At 52.3% G+C, this 19,533-nt stretch overlaps 2 protein-coding genes across 2 annotated transcripts; both read left to right on the forward strand.

Annotated features, from left to right (window-relative positions):
- The first annotated feature begins 596 nt into the window (after positions 1-596).
- Positions 597-4,977, forward strand: SHBG (sex hormone binding globulin). Its single transcript, XM_030861583.2, has 8 exons — positions 597-704; positions 870-961; positions 2,085-2,274; positions 3,183-3,350; positions 3,580-3,739; positions 3,856-3,992; positions 4,394-4,601; positions 4,855-4,977. Exons 1-8 carry the CDS (start codon positions 597-599, stop codon positions 4,968-4,970), a joined length of 1,179 nt encoding a protein of 392 aa, XP_030717443.2. The 3' UTR covers positions 4,971-4,977.
- A 7,313-nt stretch (positions 4,978-12,290) lies between these two features.
- Positions 12,291-19,071, forward strand: ATP1B2 (ATPase Na+/K+ transporting subunit beta 2). Its single transcript, XM_030861571.2, has 7 exons — positions 12,291-13,016; positions 14,798-14,926; positions 15,631-15,735; positions 15,846-16,051; positions 16,289-16,345; positions 17,127-17,225; positions 17,333-19,071. Exons 1-7 carry the CDS (start codon positions 12,905-12,907, stop codon positions 17,495-17,497), a joined length of 873 nt encoding a protein of 290 aa, XP_030717431.1. The 5' UTR covers positions 12,291-12,904; the 3' UTR covers positions 17,498-19,071.
- Positions 19,072-19,533: the final 462 nt, after the last annotated feature.

Genomic DNA, 19,533 nt, shown 5'->3' on the forward strand with positions numbered 1-19,533 from the left:
ATACCTCCCTATGCAGCAAGCCTCAGAGGCCTGGGAAAATACTAAGGGAAGAGCTCAGAGCAGATACCAGGCACTGTGCCTGTATCATCTCGATTCATCCTCATTCACAGTAACTCTGGAAAGTAAGTATTTTTCACATTTTGCAGACAAGGACACTAAAGCACACAGGTGGGGTGACTTACCCACAGTCACCCAGCTAGTATTTGGGATTCTATGTCTCACAGCTCTAGGCCTTATGGAGGATGCTGCTTGGGGATCTGGGCATGTCTGTTTCTAGATCTCATGTTTGTCCTCAAGGCAGCCTCCGCAGGTGGGCAGAAGGCTTGGAGGACCCAGGTCAGGCTCTAGAAGGAGAGGGGAAGTGAGGTGTCCTCTCCCAGCTCAGAAACCTTCTCAGCAGTGGGGAAGGGTAGTGGAGGAACTCTGTTCCTCACTCCATTTGTCCTCAGAGGGGCCGTAGGGTCAGTGGCCCTGTCTCCTGCCCCCCTTCTTCCCCCGGGGCAACATTTAACCCTCCACCAACCATGTGCGACGCTGCCTGCCCCCACGCATTCTCCTCAGAGTTGTCTGAGGCACAGAGAGGAGCGCGGCTGATTATGGAGAGCGGAGGTCCACCGGCCACATGGCATGGGCTGCCGCTGCTGCTGCTACTGCTGCCTCCCAGCCATGAAGGACGAGCCGTGAGACATACTCTCCCCAGACAGGTGCAGGAGCAGGACAGGGCGCTAAGCCCTGTGTATGTTTAAGTGAGCTACACTTTAGCTCTGCTCTCTTCCTTTCTTTCCTCCTCTGGCCTTATAGCAGTGCATCTCCCTCCTGTCTGTCTCTGGCACGTCTTATTTCAGCTTGTTTATTTTTCTCTCTGGCAGAGGACTCAGGACCGGCCTGCTCTGCACCTCAGCAATGGCCTTGGACAAGAACTTGTAACCATCCTGACCTTTAACCTCACCAAGATCATAAAGTATGGGGTTGACCTAATTCTTTGACCTAGTCCCCTGACCTCACCCTCTCTCCATCAGCTCCTCTCTCTTTTTTTTTTTTTTTTGCTTTATTTAATTGAAGTATAGTTGATTTACAATGTTGCATTAGTTTCTGGGGTACAGCAAAGTGATTGAGTTTTATATATATATATGTATTTATGATACATGTTATATATATATTCTTTTTCAGGTTCTTTTGCATTATGGTTTATTACAAGATATTGAATATAGTTTCCTGTGCTATACAGTAGGACCTTGTTGCTTATTTTTATTTTCCAAAAATATTCTTTATTGAGGTCATTGCTCCTAAAACAGAAGCGAAAAGCAGAGACCAAACTTGGTAGTAAGATGTGATTAAAAAAAAAAAAGATGATAAAATATAAGCTGGCACATTTCAAGGAATAAGCAACAGAAGTTGCTTATCTATTTTACATATAGTAGTTTGTATCTGTTAATCCAAACTCCCAATGTATCCCTCCCCACCTTCCCCTTTGGTAGCCATGAGTTTGTTTTTTATGTCTGTGAGTCTTTCTGTTTTGCAAATAAGTTCATTTGTATCAGTTTTTAAATTCCACTTGTAAATGATAGCATATGGTATTTTGTCTTTGTCTGATTTACTTCGCTTAGTATGATAATCTCTAGGTCCATCCATGTTGCTGCAAATGGCATTGTTTCATTCTTAAATATTTATTTATTTATTTGGCTGTGCCGGGTCTTATTTGCAGCATGTGGGATCTTCGTTGCGGCATTCAGGATCTTTAGTTGCCACATGTGGGATCTAGTTCCCTGACCAGGGATGGAACCCAGGCCCCCTGCACTGGGAGCTTGGAGTCTTAACCACTGGACCACCAAGGAAGTCCTTGTTTCATTCTTTTTCATGGCAGAGTAATATCCCATTGCATACATGTACCACATCTTTATCTATTCATCTATCGATGGACCTTTAGGTTGCTTCCATGTCTTTGCTATTATAAACAGTGCACCAGCCCCGCTCTGTTCCCTGTCTCCCTGTCCTTCTCTCTCCCTGTACTCCAATTCCCTCAACCTCACATCTATGCTCAAAAAGCACACCCCATACCCAGTCTTTCCTCTGTGTCCTTCCAGAACCTCCTCCTCCTTTGAGTTTCGGACCTGGGATCCAGAGGGAGTGATTTTTTATGGTGATACCAATCCAGAAGATGACTGGTTTGTGCTGGGACTTCGGGATGGCAGGCCTGAGATCCAGCTTCATAATCACTGGGCCCAACTTACAGTGGGTGCTGGACCCCGGCTGGACGATGGGAGGTGGCACCAGGTAAGCCAGATCTGGTCCTGAGGGAGGGGTGTCTTGAGCTGGTGTGAGGAAGGGAATGGAACCAAGTTATTGGGCATCTCTTTACCATTGTCATCTCATTGAATCCACACAAAAGCCCCATGAAATTGCTTTTTTTTTTTTTTTTTTTGGCCACACCTCTTGGCATGCGGGATCTTAGTTCCCTGACCAGGGATTAAACCCATGCCCCCCACAGTGGAAGCACAGAGTCTTTTTTTTTTAATATAATTTTATTTATGTTTTTGGCTGCATTGGGTCTTTGTTGCGGTACGCAGGCTTCTCATTGTGGTGGCTTCTCTTGTTGCAGAGCACGGGCTCTAGGCGTGCGGGCTTCAGTAGTTGTGGCACGCAGGCTCAGTAGTTGTGGCTCACAGGCTCTAGAGCGCAGGCTCAGTAGTTGTGGCACACAAGCTTAGTTTCTCCAAGACATGTGGGATCTTCCCGGACCAGGGATCGAACCCGTGGTCCTCTGCATTGGCAGGCGGATTCTGAACCACTGCACCACCAGGGAAGTCCCAGAATTGCAGAGTCTTAACCACTAGACCGCCAGGGAAGTCCCAGAAGTTGCTATTCTTGTCCCCATTTTTTCAGAAGGGAGTTCTGAGGCTTTGTTAGTATGTGACAAGTCCAGAGTGAGCTGCGGATGCCAGCTGACTCTTCAAGTACATGTTCTTTCTGCCATACTAGACTGCCTCTGGTAGGTTCAAGTCTTTTTTCGTAGATGGTTGCTCAGCAGTTAGTTGTGATTTTGGTGTGTTCATGAGAGGAGGTGAGCTCAAGTCCTTCTACTCTGCCATCTTCAGTATGGCGTTTTCTAGACTGCCTCTGAAGAAAGTGGTGGAGGCAGGCCCCAGGAACCTCTGATTCTTCTTCTCTTTTTCTTCTTGCAGATGGAAGTGAAGATCCATGCGGATTCTGTGATGCTAGGGCTGGATGGGGAGGAGGTGCTGCATCTGAGACAGGTCTCTGGGCCACTGGCGCACAAACCCCAGCCCATCGTGAGGATTGTTCTGGGGGTGCTGCTCTTCCCTGCTTCCAAACTCTGGTTGCGGATAGCTGCATCACAGGGGCAGGAACCATGACCAAAGCTCGTAAAGCATTGCTGGCTGGGTGGCCGTGGGGGTCTAAGTCCACACTTCAAGGAGGGGGTAGGGGGTGAGAGCTGCATGGGGGAGGCCAAATGCTTGCATCCTGGAGGGGAATAAACAGGGTGGAAGTCTGGGACTGGCGCTCAGATATCCTGATTCCAGCATCCCCCGCATCTTCCCTTCCCCACACGGGCTCCAGCTGGTCTCTGCCCTGGATGGCTGCCTGTGCCGGGAAGACTGGCTGCACCAGCAGGCCCAGACCTCAGCATCTGTCCCCACTAGTCTCAGAAGCTGTGCTGTAGAGTCTCAACCTGGGATATTCTTCCCGCCAGGGACTGGTGCAGAATTCAGTCTCGAAGGTAAAGGTTATTTTCCCCTCCATGGCCAGCTCTGTGTCCATTTCCCTCCAGCACTAGCCCCTTCTCTCCATGAATCCCCAGCCTTCAGACCTCAGGAGGGTCATTTCTCCCCCCAGACATTCCCTGGCCTCATGTAGAGCCCTGGGCCTTCTCCTTGGACCTGGGACTCCAGCTAGCAGCAGGCTCAGGCCACCTCCTTGCCCTTGGGACCCCAGAAAACCCTTTCTGGCTCAGCCTCCACCTCCAAGATCAAGTAAGAGGGAGATGCTGCCTGCGTTCAGTGGAGCCTGGGAGCAGTGGGAGAAAAGGGGACTCTAAAACGTCAATATTACGAAAAAATAAAGAAATAAAAATAAAATAAAATGTCAATATTACAATGGTTTAAGGGTTGGGGTGGGCGGGCAGAGACACATATTAAAGCTGCTGACAGCAAACAGTGACTTGTAGTTAGATTATATATTTACCTGGGGAGGGTGTGGTTTTATAGAAGGCCAAGCCAGGAGAGTTAAGGCAGGATGGAGGTGGTGGGAATGGCCAGTAGATAGACTGCATGGCTAAGAGACAGAATTAAGGCAGCCAGAGGTGGGGCCACATGGAGCAGATGCAGTTCATTCTTTCCTCCCCCACTTATGTCCCTTCCCACACACTCTGCAGAAAGTGGTGCTGTCTTCTGTGTCAGGGCCAGGGCTGGATCTGCCCCTCATCTTGGGGATCACTCTTCAGCTGAAGCTGACTGTGTCCAGGGTGGTTTTGAGCCAGGGGACAAAGAAGGAGATCCTTGCTCTGCCTCCCATGGGCCCTGCCCCCCTCCTCAACCTCTGGGCCCAAACACAGGGGCGTCTCTTCCTGGAGGCTTTGCCAGGTAAGAAAGTGATGTTGAAGTTTCTCAGCACACCATGGGAAACAGCTAAGGGGAGGGGAAGAGGTGGGAAGGGATGCATTTTTAGGGGAAGGAAATCTCTGCGAGGGAAGAGGAGAAGGCCATAAGAAGAGAGAGGATAAGGGGACAGTGGGAGGAAGTGCTTTAAAAACTTTAGGTTAGAGGACTGGAAAAGTGGGGAGGAGCTTCTGGACCACGGCCATCCTAATGCCTCCTCCATACTACCTCGCTGTAGGAGAGGCCTCTTCTGCATCCTTTTGCTTGGATGGCCTTCGGGCACAAGGCCAGAGGCTGGACATGGACCGGGCCCTGAGCAGAAGCCAGGACATCTGGACTCACAGCTGCCCCTAGAGCCCAGGCAATGGCACCGACACTACCATTACATCCCCACCTAAGAACCTCCTTTGAATGTCACTCATTCATTTATTTAACAAATATTTACTGTGTATCTGCAATGTACCAGGCACTGTGCTGAGCATCGGGTTGCACTGATGAGCAAAACTTACCCTGCTTCGGGACTTCCCTAGTGCAGGTGGTTAAGACTCCGAGCTCCCAACGCAGGGGGCCTGGATTCGATCCTGGTCGGGGAACTGAGATCCTGCATGCCGCACATGGCGGCCCAAACAAAGCAAAACAAAAAACTAACCCTGCTTCCTGCCCTCTCTGTGCTTGTGGTCCCCTGGGGGAGGCAGGCATCCATCAAAGACTAACAAGTGAGTGGATAATTGGAAACTCTGATATACGCCATAAAGGAGCAGTCAGGGAACTGAGAAAGCTCGAAGGCCAGTGGCCTTGACCTAGGCTGGGGATCGAGGAGGGATTCCTGAGGAAGTGGTGACTTCTTAGGCTGAGATCCCAGCAACAGCACCCACAGACCCACAGACACACACACCCCAGTTGCGAGTCACTCCCTGGGAGCCAGCAGCCCACCTCCTTCCCCAGCAGCTGCAGCCCCGGGGCTTTAGCTTTGTCCCTCTGGGGCTGGTCCCCAGAAATCGGGAGGGAAGGGAAGAGATGGGATTTTGTTGTCCTTTAGACAGGCCACTGCTATCCAAGAAAGGAGCAGCAGGGGGTGTGAGTGGGTCAGAGAGAGATGGAGGCCTTTGGGAAAAGGGGTGGAGGCAGCAGGGAGAAAGAAAAGGGGGGGAGAGCAGAGGGAGAAGGCTGCCTCTATCTCTCCTCATCTCGGCCCACTAACTGCACTCCCAGATGAATTTGTCTTTACTCCATTAAACAGGAACTGGTTTGTGCTGGTCCCAGCTGGAAAGAACAGACAGAGTCGGGAATATCTCTGCCCTCAAAGAACATACGGTGACTCAGCCTCCAGACCTCTGGAGAATCCTGGCGCCCCATCTCCTTCCTGGGGTACCCTCCTGCCTCAGCCCCCAGCTCCCTGGGAAACTTCATGCCCATCCCCCATCTCCAGACCCCATGGGGATCCCAGTGTCCCAGCTTCCTAGGTTACGAGGATCTTCCTACCAGTAACCCAGGCAACAGGGTGAGTCACTCATTGGACCTGCTGTCCCCCTTCTACAAGGATTAGCCAGGACCTAAGTGACCCCAGAGAGTCTCTGGGTTGGAAGACACATCCTAGGCCCCTCCTTGGACCCTCACAATCTCAAGTTTGCAAGTCTATGGCTGCCTCCTTCCAGTCAGAGTGTTTTTCAGGAGAGTCCTCAGCATGTCCAGAGAGCCCAAATTCAACTCTGGTCCCTGGGCAATGTTCAGGGTTAGCCTGGGCCACTTGACTAAGTTCATTCAACTGGTATTTACTGAGCACCTACTGTGTACCAGGCACTGTTCTAGACACTGAGAATGCATTGATGAAAAGGATAGACACAATCCCTGCGCTTATGAAGTCCACAGTGTAAGAGAGGAGACAGCCAGATGGTCCATAAACAAAAATAAATAAGCAAGGTCATTTCAGATAGTGGTTGTCTCTATAAAGGGAATAAAATCCTGTAGTAGAATCAAGGGTGGTAGGGGAGAGGCAGCATTAGCCAGGTGGTCAGGCAAGGCCTCTCTGAGGCAGTGTCACTTGAGCAGAGACCTGAATAGAAACCTGAAAAGAAACCAGTCCTATGGGGGTCTCGGGTACGAGCAAGCCAGTGGGGAGAGAGGCTCAAGGGCTTGAACACACCTGGTCCCCACCAAGGGGGTTGTTCTGAGTGGCAACTTCCTGGCCTTGTGTCCCTGAGGAATCTCCCAAGGGCTAGCTTTTCTCTCCTCCCTCTACCCCATCCTGTCCAGGACACTGTGCTCCCAACCTCTCTTTCTCCAGCCTGCCCTAGATTCCAAGATTCCTGATTACCATCCAGAGCTGTCTACACTCTTTCATTAAGACTGACTCTGTTTTTACACAGACTCTGCCAGGCTCCCACCAAGGGCACCTACAATGCCAGCCCAGTGTCCCCTGCCTCTCCCACACCCCTAAAAACCATTCTGGGGCTTGAGAGCATATGCTGTAGGCTCCAAGCCTGGTCTACCCACTCACTCCACTCTGTGTGTTACCTCTCTCTTCCCTTCTTCCCTTCCCTCCTTCCTTCTCTCTCTCTCTCTCTCTCTCTCTCTCTCCCTCCCTCTTTCTTTCTTTCAACTAACATTTATTGGACCCTGACAGTATGCCAAGCACTGTGTTAGGTACTCCATAGGGACTCCAGACATGAATAAGACTTGGTCCTGGCCCTGGAGAACAGGGGTCTGGGGAGAGAGACAGATATGTAAAATGATTTAATAGGGATCTCTTAGGAAGTGCCAGGAACTTGAACAAATGACTAAACCTCTTTATCTTTCAGTTTCCCCATCTACAAAATGGGCAAGTCACCCTACTCAGGGTTGCCAGGAGCGTTTGGTGGAATCATGTAAGTCAGATGTGCAGCACAGTGCTTGGCATATAGAAAATGCTCACTGTATGAGAAATGTTGCTCTTGTTTATATCATTAGCCTCCTGCATAGTTCTTGAAATATGAGTCTGAGCCTGCCGGGTATGGAAGATAAGGAAGGGTGTGTGATGTGGCTGAACTGGGGGCAGGCTGAGATGGAATGAGGGCAGACTGGGAAGGCTCCTTGGGCCACGGGGTGAGAGGCCTTGTATGTCCTGCTGAGGAGTTGGGGCTTGATCTAGTCAGTGCAGGACCATGTGTTTCTTTCCTTTTTTTTAAATTGTGGTAAAATACACATAACATAAAATTTACCATCTTAACCAATTTTTTGAGGAATTTAATCAAGATATATTGAATACATGGATGAAATGAAAAGCCAACAGATAAAAAACATTTATATATTAGTTCCAGGTGGCATGTTTTAAAGTCAGGCTAAGTCTTTAACAGTTACAGAATACAAATATATACCTTCATAATATCACACATACCTTCATCACATAAAACAAAGACACTCTAGGCCATTACACAGACCATGATAAATTGAAAGAAAGAAGAGGCGTTATAATAGTAAATTCAAGGGCTTCCCTGGTGGCGCAGTGGTTGAGAGTCTGCCTGCTGATGCAGAGCACACGGGTTCCTGCCACGGTCTGGGAAGATCCCACATGCCGTGGAGCGGCTGCGCCTATAAGCCATGGCCGCTGAGCCTGCGCGTCTGGAGCCTGTGCTCCGCAACGGGAGAGGCCACAACAGTGAGAGGCCCACGTACCGCAAAAAAAAAAAAGAAAAAAGAAATAGTAAATTCAAGCCAGTCAGTTTTCCTCAGTCTTTTACCATCTTAACCATTTTCAAGTGTCCAGTTCAGTGGCATTAAGCTTCACAATGTTGTGCAACTATCACCACTGTCCACCTCGAGAACTCTTCATCTTGTAACACTGAAAGTCTGTACCCATTAAATAATAACCCGCTACTTTTCCTCCCCCACCCCCACCCCCCCAGCCATATCTGTGTTTTGGAGCTCTCTTCTTTCCTTGTTCTTGTCTCTACAAAGACCCATCTTGCTGGGAACCCAGACAGCTGAGTCCCTGGGATTTGGTTGGTGGGGGAAGGGAATCATTGGGCACAGACCTAAGACAGGCTCTGGGTATGGGAGAGGGCGTGTGGGAGCTCTCATTCCCTTCCTCCTTTCTGGAGATGCTGGAGGGAGGGCTGGATTCCGGAAAGAGGTTGGAGATTTGTAATGGCTCTTTGCCCCCTCACTCCTTCCTCAGCCTGTTTCCCTGTGAACACCAATGCTGCATGGAGTAGAGTGTCCTTCCCTTCCTACGCCCAGCCCTCCTCATGCTGACCCTCAGCTTTAGGAGAAGGCATGGAAGGGAGCAACGCAGTCTCAGCCTTACCCCAGAACTGCCCTAAGTGTACAGAAGACATTCATTCTTTCTTTTCCAAGTGAGCCTGGGGTACAGGGCAGAGACTGAACCAACAGTCTGGAGGCCATCTGCAGGCCTGTGTTTGCCAGGCTGTGTGTGTTGAGGGTAAGATCCAGGCCTCATCTCTCCAGATCGAGACTGGCCCATTTCCGTGCTCCTTAACTGATGAAGGAAAAGGCAAGTTGCTTCCCTGAGGTTTCTCGTAGAAGGAGCCATTCCATGTTTAAGCCCAATTCAGCAACCAGGCATTATCTTCGGTAGCTCTGTGGGTTGCTTGGGTATGGAGGATATATAGAAAGCCTCGCTCTGAAAGAGCTTACAGTCTAGCTGAAAAGATAAAATACAAGAGTTTTCAGCCCAGTTGCTCAAGACAAAAACCTAGGCACTAGCCATGGTCATCATTCTACTGCCTAAATAGATTCTGAACCCATCCTTTTGTCTCCATCTGCAAAGCTGCTGCCCTGGTCCAGGCCATCCATATCTCCCACCCAGACTGCTGCAAAGCCCTGCTACCTGGCCTCCTCGCTTCCCATGGTCCACTCTCACACGGCAGCCATGGTGATTTTCATTAAATTTAATCATGTCGATCCATTGCCTAAAACCGTAGAATTAAGACTTCCCTGGCGGTCCAGTGGTTAAGACTCGGTGGTTCTACTGCAGGGGGCATGGGTTCAATGCCTGGTCGGGAAACTAAAATCTCATGTGCTGCACAGTGCGGCCAAACAAACAAACAACAAAAAAAAACCCGCAGAAAAATCCTGGAATTGTTTCTGTGATGGTTGGATTAAAATCCAAACTACTCCCTTTGGCATACAAGGACCTGCATGACTTGGCCTCTGCCTACCTCTCAGATCTCTTGCTGTACCAATCTTGCTGTCCCTCGTTCAAGCCCAGCCTTTGCACTGACCCTTCCCTCCACCTGGAAAGCTCTTCCCCTACATGTCCCTATGGCTCCTTTGGGTTACTTGGGGCAATTAAAAGTTATCTCCTCAGCAAGGCCATCCATGCCCATGCAGGCACTCTGGCACATCACCCTGTTTTATTTTTTTCTGCATAATATTAACATTATTTAATTTGTTTGTTTTTACGGTTTATTGGAATGGGAGTCCCAGGAGCACAGGGACCAGAATAGTGCCTGGCTCTAAGCAAATGCTCATTAGGTACAGATTGAATGAATGAATGGGAGTCGGGGCTGGACTCTGAGGGGTGGGCAGTCTTCCAGGATGTGGAGATGAAATGGACAAAGGTGTAAAGTCAGGAGTAAGCACAGCCTGTCCCAGGAGTGGCGGGCTCAGCTCCAGCAGAGGACTAGTTGGGGCCTAGTGGCAAAGGAGGTTGGGGATACAGACTGGGTCTAGATATGGAGTACCCTGAGGGTGAGACTGAAGAATCAGGATTGCATCCTGCAGGGTCACAGGAAACCACCGAAGACCTTTGAGCTGAGGGGTGCCCTAATTAAAACTGTATTTTGAGAAAATTAATCCAGAGTCTGCTGCAGAAGGGACTGAAGTAAGACCAGCTGCATAATTTGTGGGACCCAGTGCAATATGAAAATGTGGAATCCCTTGTTCAAAAAGCAGGAAAAAAGTGCCGTTCGCGTACTAAAATATAAAATATTTTCCTTTCTTCCATGGTTCTTCTCTTGACTTTTCATGGTATTTTAAATTTATTTAATGTTATTCTAGATAAAGAAAATAACATTTTGGGGACTTCCCTGGTAGTCCAGTGGTTAAGAATCCACCTTCCAATGCAGGGGACTCGGGTTCGATCCCTGGTCGGGGAACTAAGATCCCACATGCCGCAGGGCAACTAAGCCCACGCGCCGCAACTACTGAGCCTGCGTGTTCTGGAGCCTGCGCGCCACAACCAGAGAGCCTGTGTGCCACAACTAAGAGCTGACGCAGCCGAAATAAATAAATATTTTTTTAAAAGAAAATAACATTAAAAAAAATAAATTTATTTATTTATTTTTGGCTACGTTGGGTCTTCATTGCTGCACGTGGGCTTTCTCTAGTTGCGGCGAGCAGGGGCTACTCTTCATTGCGGTGCACGGGCTTCTTATTGCGGTGGTTTCTCTTGTTGCGGAGCACGGGCTCTAGGCAGGTGGGCTTCAGTAGTTGTGGCACACGGGCCGTAGAACGCAGGCTCAGTAGTTGTGAGCACGGGCTTAGTTACTCCGAGACATGTGGGATCTTCCCGGACCAGGGCTCAAACCTGTGTCCCGTGCATTGGCAGGCAGATTCTTAACCACTGCGCTACTAAGGAAGTCCCAGATAATGATTCTTAACAGGAGGTCTTTGGAGGCCCATGTACCTCCCTACTAGACTGTGGGTCTCTGGAGCCCTGTGAGAACCATGACTTTACCTCCCCAGCGCTGGGTTGCACAAGGTCTCTAGTAGGTGCTCAATAAATGTTTGTTGACCCAAATGGGCAAATGAGAAGGGGAGTTCAGACATGGGGGTGGGAGGAGGCAGAACACCTAAGCAGATGGGGCTCCAGGGCTGGGGTCTCAGGGCAGTATTGGGGGCTGGGAATGTGGTGTTGGAAGGGCTTTTTTGTCCCCCTAATATTTACTTGGTCGCGTCAGGTCTTAGTTGTAGCAGGCGGGCTCCTTAGTTGCGGCATGCACGTGGGATCTAGTTCCCTGACCAGGGATGGAACCAGGGCCCCCTGCATTGGGAGCGCAGAGTCTTAATCACTGCGCCACCAGCGAAGTCCCTGGAAGGGTTTCATGAGGGATGTGGTGGGAAGGCAGAGAAGCCCCCAGGCTTGGGGAGAACCAGGTGGTGGGAGAAGCGGCAGTGGGACTGGAGAAGGAGGTGTCGGGGGGATTGGTAGCAGCTCCCATGAGGGGAATTTCCCTCCTGTGGTGGCCTCTATTGATCTCTTTGAGGACTGTTCTAGCTTCCAGCCCGGCTGGTGTAGTACCTCAGCTGGTCTCTTCGATCTGTTTTTCTTGATCTCTGACTCCTTCTCTATTCGTCTCACATTCTGCCCCGTCTCCTGGATCTTAGTCTCTTTCTAACTCCCTGCCTGAGATGGGGCCCCCATCTCAGCATATATCTGTTTTCCTCTCTGTCTTCTGTGTCTCTCGGGGGTTATCTTTCCCTCTACTCCGCCCGGACACGCCCTCTATCCTCTCCACTCACACAGATCTAGTCCAGTACCTGGAGTGGGGGTGAGGGAGAGACCTCTAGGTCCTGAAGAGGCGTCAGGGGGGCGGGCCCAATCCCTTTCTCCAAATTTGCATATGCATGAAGTCGCCCAGGCCAGCAGCGAGGAGGCGGGGCCTCTTGGGGGGGGGTGGAAAGGGGGCGGGCACCCCCGGAGCCGCGGAGTATATAGACTGAACGCCGCGGCTGCCGGCCCCGCACTGCTGAAGAGCGGAGCCTCCGCCCGGGGGACCCCTATCCCTGCCTGTCTCCCACAACTGCGCGTCCCCACCCCACCCCACCCCCGCGGCCGAGCCACCGCAGGTGTGGCGGTCTCCGCTCGGCAGAAGAGCCTTGAACGGTCACCCGACCCTCCTCCACAGCCTCTTTGCATCTCGGATTTCGGGGCGGTCCCCTCCCCCACCTCTCCCTGCCCCTTTGCACCCCGATTTTTTATGCGCTTCTCTCGGGTTTTGCAGCCGTCTATTTTTGCATCCCTTTTCGTTTTGCTTCTGGGAGGTTTGGGGAGTGAAGCTGCGTTCGCACCCCTTCCCCTTTTTATCCTCCCCTGCTCGGACAACCCCCCTTTTCATTGCAGTGGGGGGGGCCTAGGTTCTGTGCATCCTACGCCGCGCCGCCAGCACCCCGCAACGTGTGGCCCTGCGCCCCGGAATTTGCAGCAGCTGCATATCTGAGGGAGGGGTCTCCCTCGCCCCCGCTGCCTTTGCTTCCCGCGCGTTCTGGTGCGTGAGTGTGCTTCACGCGCCGCACCCCGGCTTCTCCGTAGCCCCCGCCCCGCGCGGGACTCGCCCCCCGCCGTCAAGATGGTCATTCAGAAAGAGAAGAAGAGCTGCGGGCAGGTGGTTGAGGAGTGGAAGGAGTTCGTGTGGAACCCGAGGACGCACCAGTTCATGGGCCGCACCGGAACCAGCTGGGGTATGCGGGGCCGGCCGCGCGAGGGGTTGGGGGTCCACCGGGCGACGCCCCGAGCACACGAGGTCCCGCCGGCGCAGCCCCAGCTCCCTTCCCGGGTCCCCGGCGTCCGGCCCCCCTGCCGGGCTCTGGGCTGGGAGGGCGCCGAATCGCCGGTCTAATCTCCCTGGCTGGCCGCTGCGGAGGCGGAGAAAGTAGGTCACTGCCGCCTTCCCGTCCCCCGCGGAGCCCCCTCGCTCGGGGGGTCGCGGGCTCTGAGCGCGTGTCCGCGCCGCGGCGCTCGCGCTCGCTGTCGGAGTCCGGTCAGCTCCGCACAGTCGCCCCCCCTTCCCCAGAAGAGAGACCCTTCCCTCCCTCTGACTCTCACTAGCTAGCCAGCCCCGTCTATTTTTAGCTCGAGCCCACCCCTTGGACCCTGGGAACGTTCATGAGCGGGCGGGCCTTGGAGAGGTGGGGAGTGTGTTGGAGGGGGTTCTTCACAGCGGAAGTTGTCTGTGTCCTACTACCGGGTGTTTTGGAGCCTTCTGTGACTGCTTGGCGGGTGGGGGGCTGTTGCGCCGGGGTGACACTGGGAGGTTTTCGGGGCTGGGTGTTCGGCTCAGATGTCGCAGGCGGAGGGAGTGGTCACTAGTGGTGAGACATGTACATCATCCGGCCCAGTGTGTCTGTGGGCTTGCGTGGCTTGGCTCCTTACCCACCCATACCTTGGCGCCACTGGGGAGGCGTGGAGGGAGTTGCATCTGGTTGAGGGTCCCGTGCTGGGCATAGGTGCCAGTGAGGGGTGGAATTCTTCCGAAAGGGATTTTCAAGCTGGGAAGTCGAAGCACAGGAGACATTGTGTGACACAGCTTACAGTTAGTTCATCCACACTAATTGAACGCGGACCCCATTAGCCCAGCCACTTGGGGCACTTGAGGTGGGTCCGATGCAGTCCTTGCCGCAGGAAACTTGCAGTCCACTCCCTGGGACTGGAGGCATCCACGAGTGCTTGGGAGAATCTGAGAAGACTTCTTGAGTGAAGTGTCTTCTGAGATGGAAGGACTGGGGGTCTGGGGTGGTGGAAACAGCAGGTACTCACACCAGGCTGAGGAGTGACGGAGTGACGTGTCACATCCACCAAGGACCAGCTCTATGTCTGAAAGGCTATTGGAGGTCTACGTTTACTCCTGCCTCTGCCCTGGGTGCTGTGTGTGAATTGGGGGGTAGGTGACTGTTGAAGGTTCTGGACAGCTGAGACTTTGTAGCTTGGCAGGAGCCTCATTCAAGGTTTGGCTTTTGTGGGGCTCTGAGAGAGAGATTTTGCTATTTGAGTGTGGACGTCCACGCCCTGAGGGATGGGATAAGAGTTTGGCTGTGAATTGGGGCCAATGCCGGCTTGAAAGTCATCGTGCTAGACAGCTTCAAGCATGAGTACCGATACAGTGGTATCAGATATTGTGCCTTTTCAGGGCCACGAAGGTTGAGGAGTTGAGAACGTAATTTGTGGCAAAATGACTGCGGCCTATACTATGAGTTGTACCAGCAACAAGAGTTTAGCCCTCTTGTGGCCTCCACAAGGTCGGGCTTCACTGTGCTGTGGGATCAGGAAGGGCTGGGAGTCATGGCTGGAAGCCAGACACAACTGCCGCTTTTCAGCTTGTCTCCTTTTGCTTCCAGGGGAAGCCTTCCCAAGGCTCTGCGATCCATTCCTGTGCAGAACCTCTGAGTGGGATAGGGGTGTGTGGGGCTAGGTCAGGTCATCGAGGGAGACCTGGAACCTGCTGACCCTGTTTCCTCCTCCTTAGCCTTTATCCTCCTCTTCTACCTCGTCTTCTATGGCTTCCTCACCGCCATGTTCACCCTCACCATGTGGGTGATGCTGCAGACGGTCTCTGATCATACTCCCAAGTACCAGGACCGACTGGCCACACCGGGTGAGTGACGAGGCTCCCCCACCAGCCACTGTAACTGCTCTTGTGCCCCCAGGTATCCAAAAGGAACTCACAGGCTGAGAACTGTCAGCTCTTCTCAGAGGTTCGGTTCTGATGATCCCGTCACCATGTGCTGGGGAGTTCTTTTTTTTTTTAATATTTATTTTATTTTTGGCTGTGTTGAGTCTTCATTGCCCACGCAGGCTTTCTCTAGTTGAGGCGAGCAGGGGCTACTCTTCATTGTGGTGTGCGGGCTTCTCACTGCGGTGGCTTCTCTTGTTGCGGAGCACGGGCTCTAGGCTTGTGGGCTTCAGTAGTTGTGGCACACGGGCCCAGTAGTTGTGGCTCGCAGGCTCTAGAGCACAGGCTCGGTAGTTGTGGCGCACGGGCTTAGTTGCTCTGCGACACGTGGGATCTTCCCGGACCAGCGCTCAAACCCATGTCCCCTGCACTGGCAGGCGGATTCTTAACCACTGCGCCACCAGGGAAGCCCTGGGGAATTCTTGAAGTCTGCCTTCCCATTTCCCACAGCTGAGAGCTCTGTGATCTGGGGAGGTGGCAGATGTTCACAGGAGATCTCCCTCCCGGGAAGACGATCTCGGATCTTCACCTGTCCCTCACCCTGGTGTTCCCTATGTCCATCTTTTTCCCTCTGTGTGTGGTCCCTCATCTTATATATACCCCTCACTCTCGCCTTTGTTGACTAGGCTTGATGATTCGCCCTAAGACTGAGAACCTAGATGTCATTGTCAATGTCAGTGACACTGAAAGCTGGAACCAGCATGTTCAGAAGCTCAACAAATTCCTGGAGCGTGAGTATGGGGCTGGTGATGTGGCTGTGCAGGACCTCGGGGCAGGGGACTGGAGACCCTGGGAGCAGAACATGAGGCCTGTGACTCTCCCCCCCCCACCCCCCCCGTAGCTTACAATGACTCCATCCAAGCCCAAAAGAATGATGTCTGCCTCCCTGGGCGCTATTACGAACAACCAGATAACGGAGTTCTCAACTACCCGAAACGTGCCTGCCAGTTCAACCGGACCCAGCTGGGCGACTGCTCTGGCATTGGGGACCCCACCCACTATGGTTACAGCACAGGACAGCCCTGTGTCTTCATCAAGATGAACCGGGTACTCACGACCTTAGTTCCCAGGGGGAACGGAGGAGGGAGCTGGGGCCACCATCTGCTGGCAGCTGCTTTATTTTGCTGGGGCTCTCGCGCTTCGGGAGATTTTTAGATATTTGAATGGCTGAGAGAACAAGAGAGATGGGGCCATTGGAGGCTGAGATGGTGGTTGGAAGGCTGGATACTTGTGTCTTTGACAACTTCTTTCTTTAACCCTCACGACTCTCTCTCCTCACTCCAGGTCATCAACTTCTATGCAGGAGCAAACCAGAGCATGAATGTTACCTGTGTGGGGAAGGTGAGTTTGTTGGGCCTTTGCGCACCTGTTTGTCCTTCATGGTTTCCATGTCATTCACTCATCTCTCCCTATCTTCTTTGCTCCCAGAAGCTCCATCACTCTAGGGACAAGGGGGTAAGAGTGGGCTCCGGTATGGCTCAAACTCCAAGGGGCTGCCACCTCTCTTGCTTCTCTCTAGGATGCAGAAGTCTGCTCTTTTGTGTGGATAGACACCCCCTTCCTGACTCCGCCCAAAGCCCTGCTTCTGGCTTCTCTCCCTAATCCTTCCATGTTCTCCTCTATTCCCTGACTATGTCTTCCGCTCTCCATCCCATGTCTCTCCTATCCCTCAATTCTTTTTAGGTATCTGGTAGCTGCTGATCTGTAAGCACCACCTGCCACCACTAAGTTGTCCTTGGAACCCTGCTCCCCCCACCTCTGTCCTCTCTAGGAACTTCCTGCCCCTCTTTGTTCATCCCCCTCCTTGTTTCCTACTGAGCCCTTACTCATTTATCTGTTCTCTCTTGGCTCCGCTCCAGAAACCGATTTCTGAGGATGGGGTAAGAATTTGGGGTGGGAGGGCAGTAGGAGGCTTCAGGTTCATTAGCGCCCTGGAGGCCTTCCCAGTTTGATGGAAGAGATGGGACACCCGCTCCTGCGCACGCGCAAACACACCAGCCTCCGCGCTCAAGGGATACGGATATGAGACAATAATTTGGGGGTCAAGGAGGAACAAAGGGAAGTCTGGAGAGCGTCTGGGTTCCCTCACATGCTCTCCCCCACCCTCCTGCGTCTCCCACAGCGAGATGAAGATGCTGAGAATCTCGGCAACTTCGTCATGTTCCCTGCTAACGGCAGCATCGACCTCATGTACTTCCCCTACTACGGCAAGAAGTTCCACGTAAGTCCCGTGGGAGGCTGGGTGCTGGTTCCTGCAGGGGAGCGGGGCCCTGGGGAGGAGGCCGAGTTGCTGCGGGCCTGGAGCCTCGCTCTCCTCCTCTGGCCCAGGTGAACTACACGCAGCCCCTGGTGGCCGTGAAGTTCCTGAATGTGACCCCCAACGTGGAGGTGAACGTGGAGTGCCGCATCAACGCCGCCAACATCGCCACTGACGACGAGCGCGACAAGTTTGCTGGGCGCGTGGCCTTCAAACTCCGCATCAACAAAACCTGAGGCCCCTTCCTCCCGCCCCCACCTCTTTCCTACGGATGCTTCTGGAATATCCCTGACCCTGCCTGATCCCTCCCTCACCCACCCCAAAGGTATTTTTTATAACAGAGCTCTGGCTTGTCTGAGTCCCTTTTCCTTTACTTCTGAACCCGGCCTGATGTCTGTCGTGATTCCCTGGCTACCCACATTTTCCACCATCTTCTTCCCACCCTAGCTCAGTCAGAGACAGGGAGATGGGACCCCAAGACGGTCACAGAGGAGTTGGGAGCCTTTCTAGGCCTGGAGTAGCTTTGAGTGGGGTGTCCTCACAGCTACCCACCTGTCCCGCCCTCTTATCCCCTGAGAGCTATAGAAAATGCCCACCCACCCACCTACGCACATATCTCATTTCACCCCTTACTTCCACACACTGAGGTGGCGCTCAATTCTGTTTTTTAAATTGAAGGAGAATTGACTTACAACACTACGTTAGTTCCAGGTGCACAGCATAGGGATTTAATATTTCTGTACGTTAGAGTGGTCACCAGTGTGGCCCTCTATCCCTCATTCCAGCTCAGCTGCTGTCACCTTCCTCTGTCTCCCTCACCTTCTGCCTATCTACAACAGTCGCTGTCTCAGTGGCTTTTGACTTGTCTGCCTCCTCTGGCCGGTCTTCTCCATCCCCATTCCCTCCACTGAAAGGGGGACCGTTTGTAATTGAGGACAAGGTGGCTCTGTGGCCTTTTCCCTCTTTCCTGGCACATCTGGCTTCTCACCCCACGTTGACTACGTGAGCTGGGAATGAGGGTCTGAAGGAGAAGTCCATGTTGGTTCTTGAAAATTCTCTTCTGGTCCCTCCTGTCACCCAACTAGGCACTCAGAGGGGCGGGGTTGACCTAGGCTGAATGTCCACTTTGTTTTTGCCGATGGCTCCCTTCCCCCTGTTCGCGTTCCCAGAATATCCTGCAAGTTCCACTTCCCAGGCGCCCTGGGGGAGGGGCAGCCATTTTGGCTAGGTCCCCAGTGGCCACCTTGGAAACGTCAGCTGGCTATGGGACTATTCCACCTCCTTCCCCTGGGCCCAGATATGCCCCCACCATTCTCTCTCTGGCTTCTCTTAGCAAGTTATCAACTAATCACTAACTCCTTCCTTTTTCTCTGCATGCCAGCCTGAAAATTGCAAATACCTCCTCCATCTAAGGCTCTGAATTTCTTGTTTCCGTCTCCTTCAGACCCCTTTGCCTTCTTAAACAACCCCATAGTGCCCATAGAATGTTAAATGAGGGACTGCCTGTGATCTTGAGTTATAGAGGCATTTTAACTCTTTCTTTTCCCACGTCCTTCACTTCCTCCCCTCTGACTTCCTTTTTTTTTGATGCTGCAGCTTCCACATCCCACCCACAGATGGACTCTCCCCTGTTTTTCTCTCGCTGGATCTGAGTCTCTTCCCTTTGGGTCCCCATGTCTTCCTGCACTCCCCTCACCCCACTGGTCTCTCTCTGCAGTTATTTAATGCCTGTGTCAGATCTACTGTAAAAAGAGGATAAAGTACAATAAAATGAGAGCAATTATATATATAAATATATATCATACAGGGAGCCCTGTGTGCAGGTTGTTCCTTTCTGAGCATTTGGAAGAGCCCTGGGAAGGGGGTGGGGGTGGATTTGGGTGACCCGGGAGTTACCCAGCCCTTGGGGGCCCACTCCCCAGCTTTGATCTCTTCCATCCAGTGTCCAAGCATCTACCTCCTAGATTGCTCCATCACGTATACTATCTTGAGATCACTCAATACAAGACAGGCAAGAAGCCTACGTCCTTTCCTACAGCAATACTTATAAAGTGCCTACTCTGTGCATTCTAGGCACCAGGAAGACACACTTATGAAAGAGGCAGAGTGCCTGCCCCCAAGGAGCTCCCCAGTTTAACAGGAGAGGGGAGGAGCACAAGAGAAACTCTCAAACCAGGTAGACCTAAATGTATTTCCAGGAAGGGGAGAAAGCTGGTGAGGACAAACTTCAGAGTGGTCACCCACTCCCTGTGGGGGCTTCGAAGGGCTTAAA

Source organism: Globicephala melas, chromosome 20 (genome assembly GCF_963455315.2).
Source record: "Globicephala melas chromosome 20, mGloMel1.2, whole genome shotgun sequence".
In the NCBI taxonomy this organism is placed as follows: domain Eukaryota; kingdom Metazoa; phylum Chordata; class Mammalia; order Artiodactyla; family Delphinidae; genus Globicephala; species Globicephala melas.

What these genes read in the sequence shown, in the direction of transcription:
- ATP1B2 (XM_030861571.2), top strand. Translation starts at nt 12,905, where the DNA reads ATGGTCATTCAGAAAGAGAAGAAGAGCTGCGGGCAGGTGGTTGAGGAG. An exon ending in GGACCGACTGGCCACACCGG is followed by an intron (nt 14,927 to 15,630) that starts GTGAGTGACGAG and finishes TTTGTTGACTAG; the next exon opens with GCTTGATGATTCGCCCTAAG. An exon ending in GCTCAACAAATTCCTGGAGC is followed by an intron (nt 15,736 to 15,845) that starts GTGAGTATGGGG and finishes CCCCCCCCGTAG; the next exon opens with CTTACAATGACTCCATCCAA.
- SHBG (XM_030861583.2), top strand. Translation starts at nt 597, where the DNA reads ATGGAGAGCGGAGGTCCACCGGCCACATGGCATGGGCTGCCGCTGCTG. An exon ending in AACCTCACCAAGATCATAAA is followed by an intron (nt 962 to 2,084) that starts GTATGGGGTTGA and finishes GTGTCCTTCCAG; the next exon opens with AACCTCCTCCTCCTTTGAGT. An exon ending in CTTCCTGGAGGCTTTGCCAG is followed by an intron (nt 4,602 to 4,854) that starts GTAAGAAAGTGA and finishes ACCTCGCTGTAG; the next exon opens with GAGAGGCCTCTTCTGCATCC.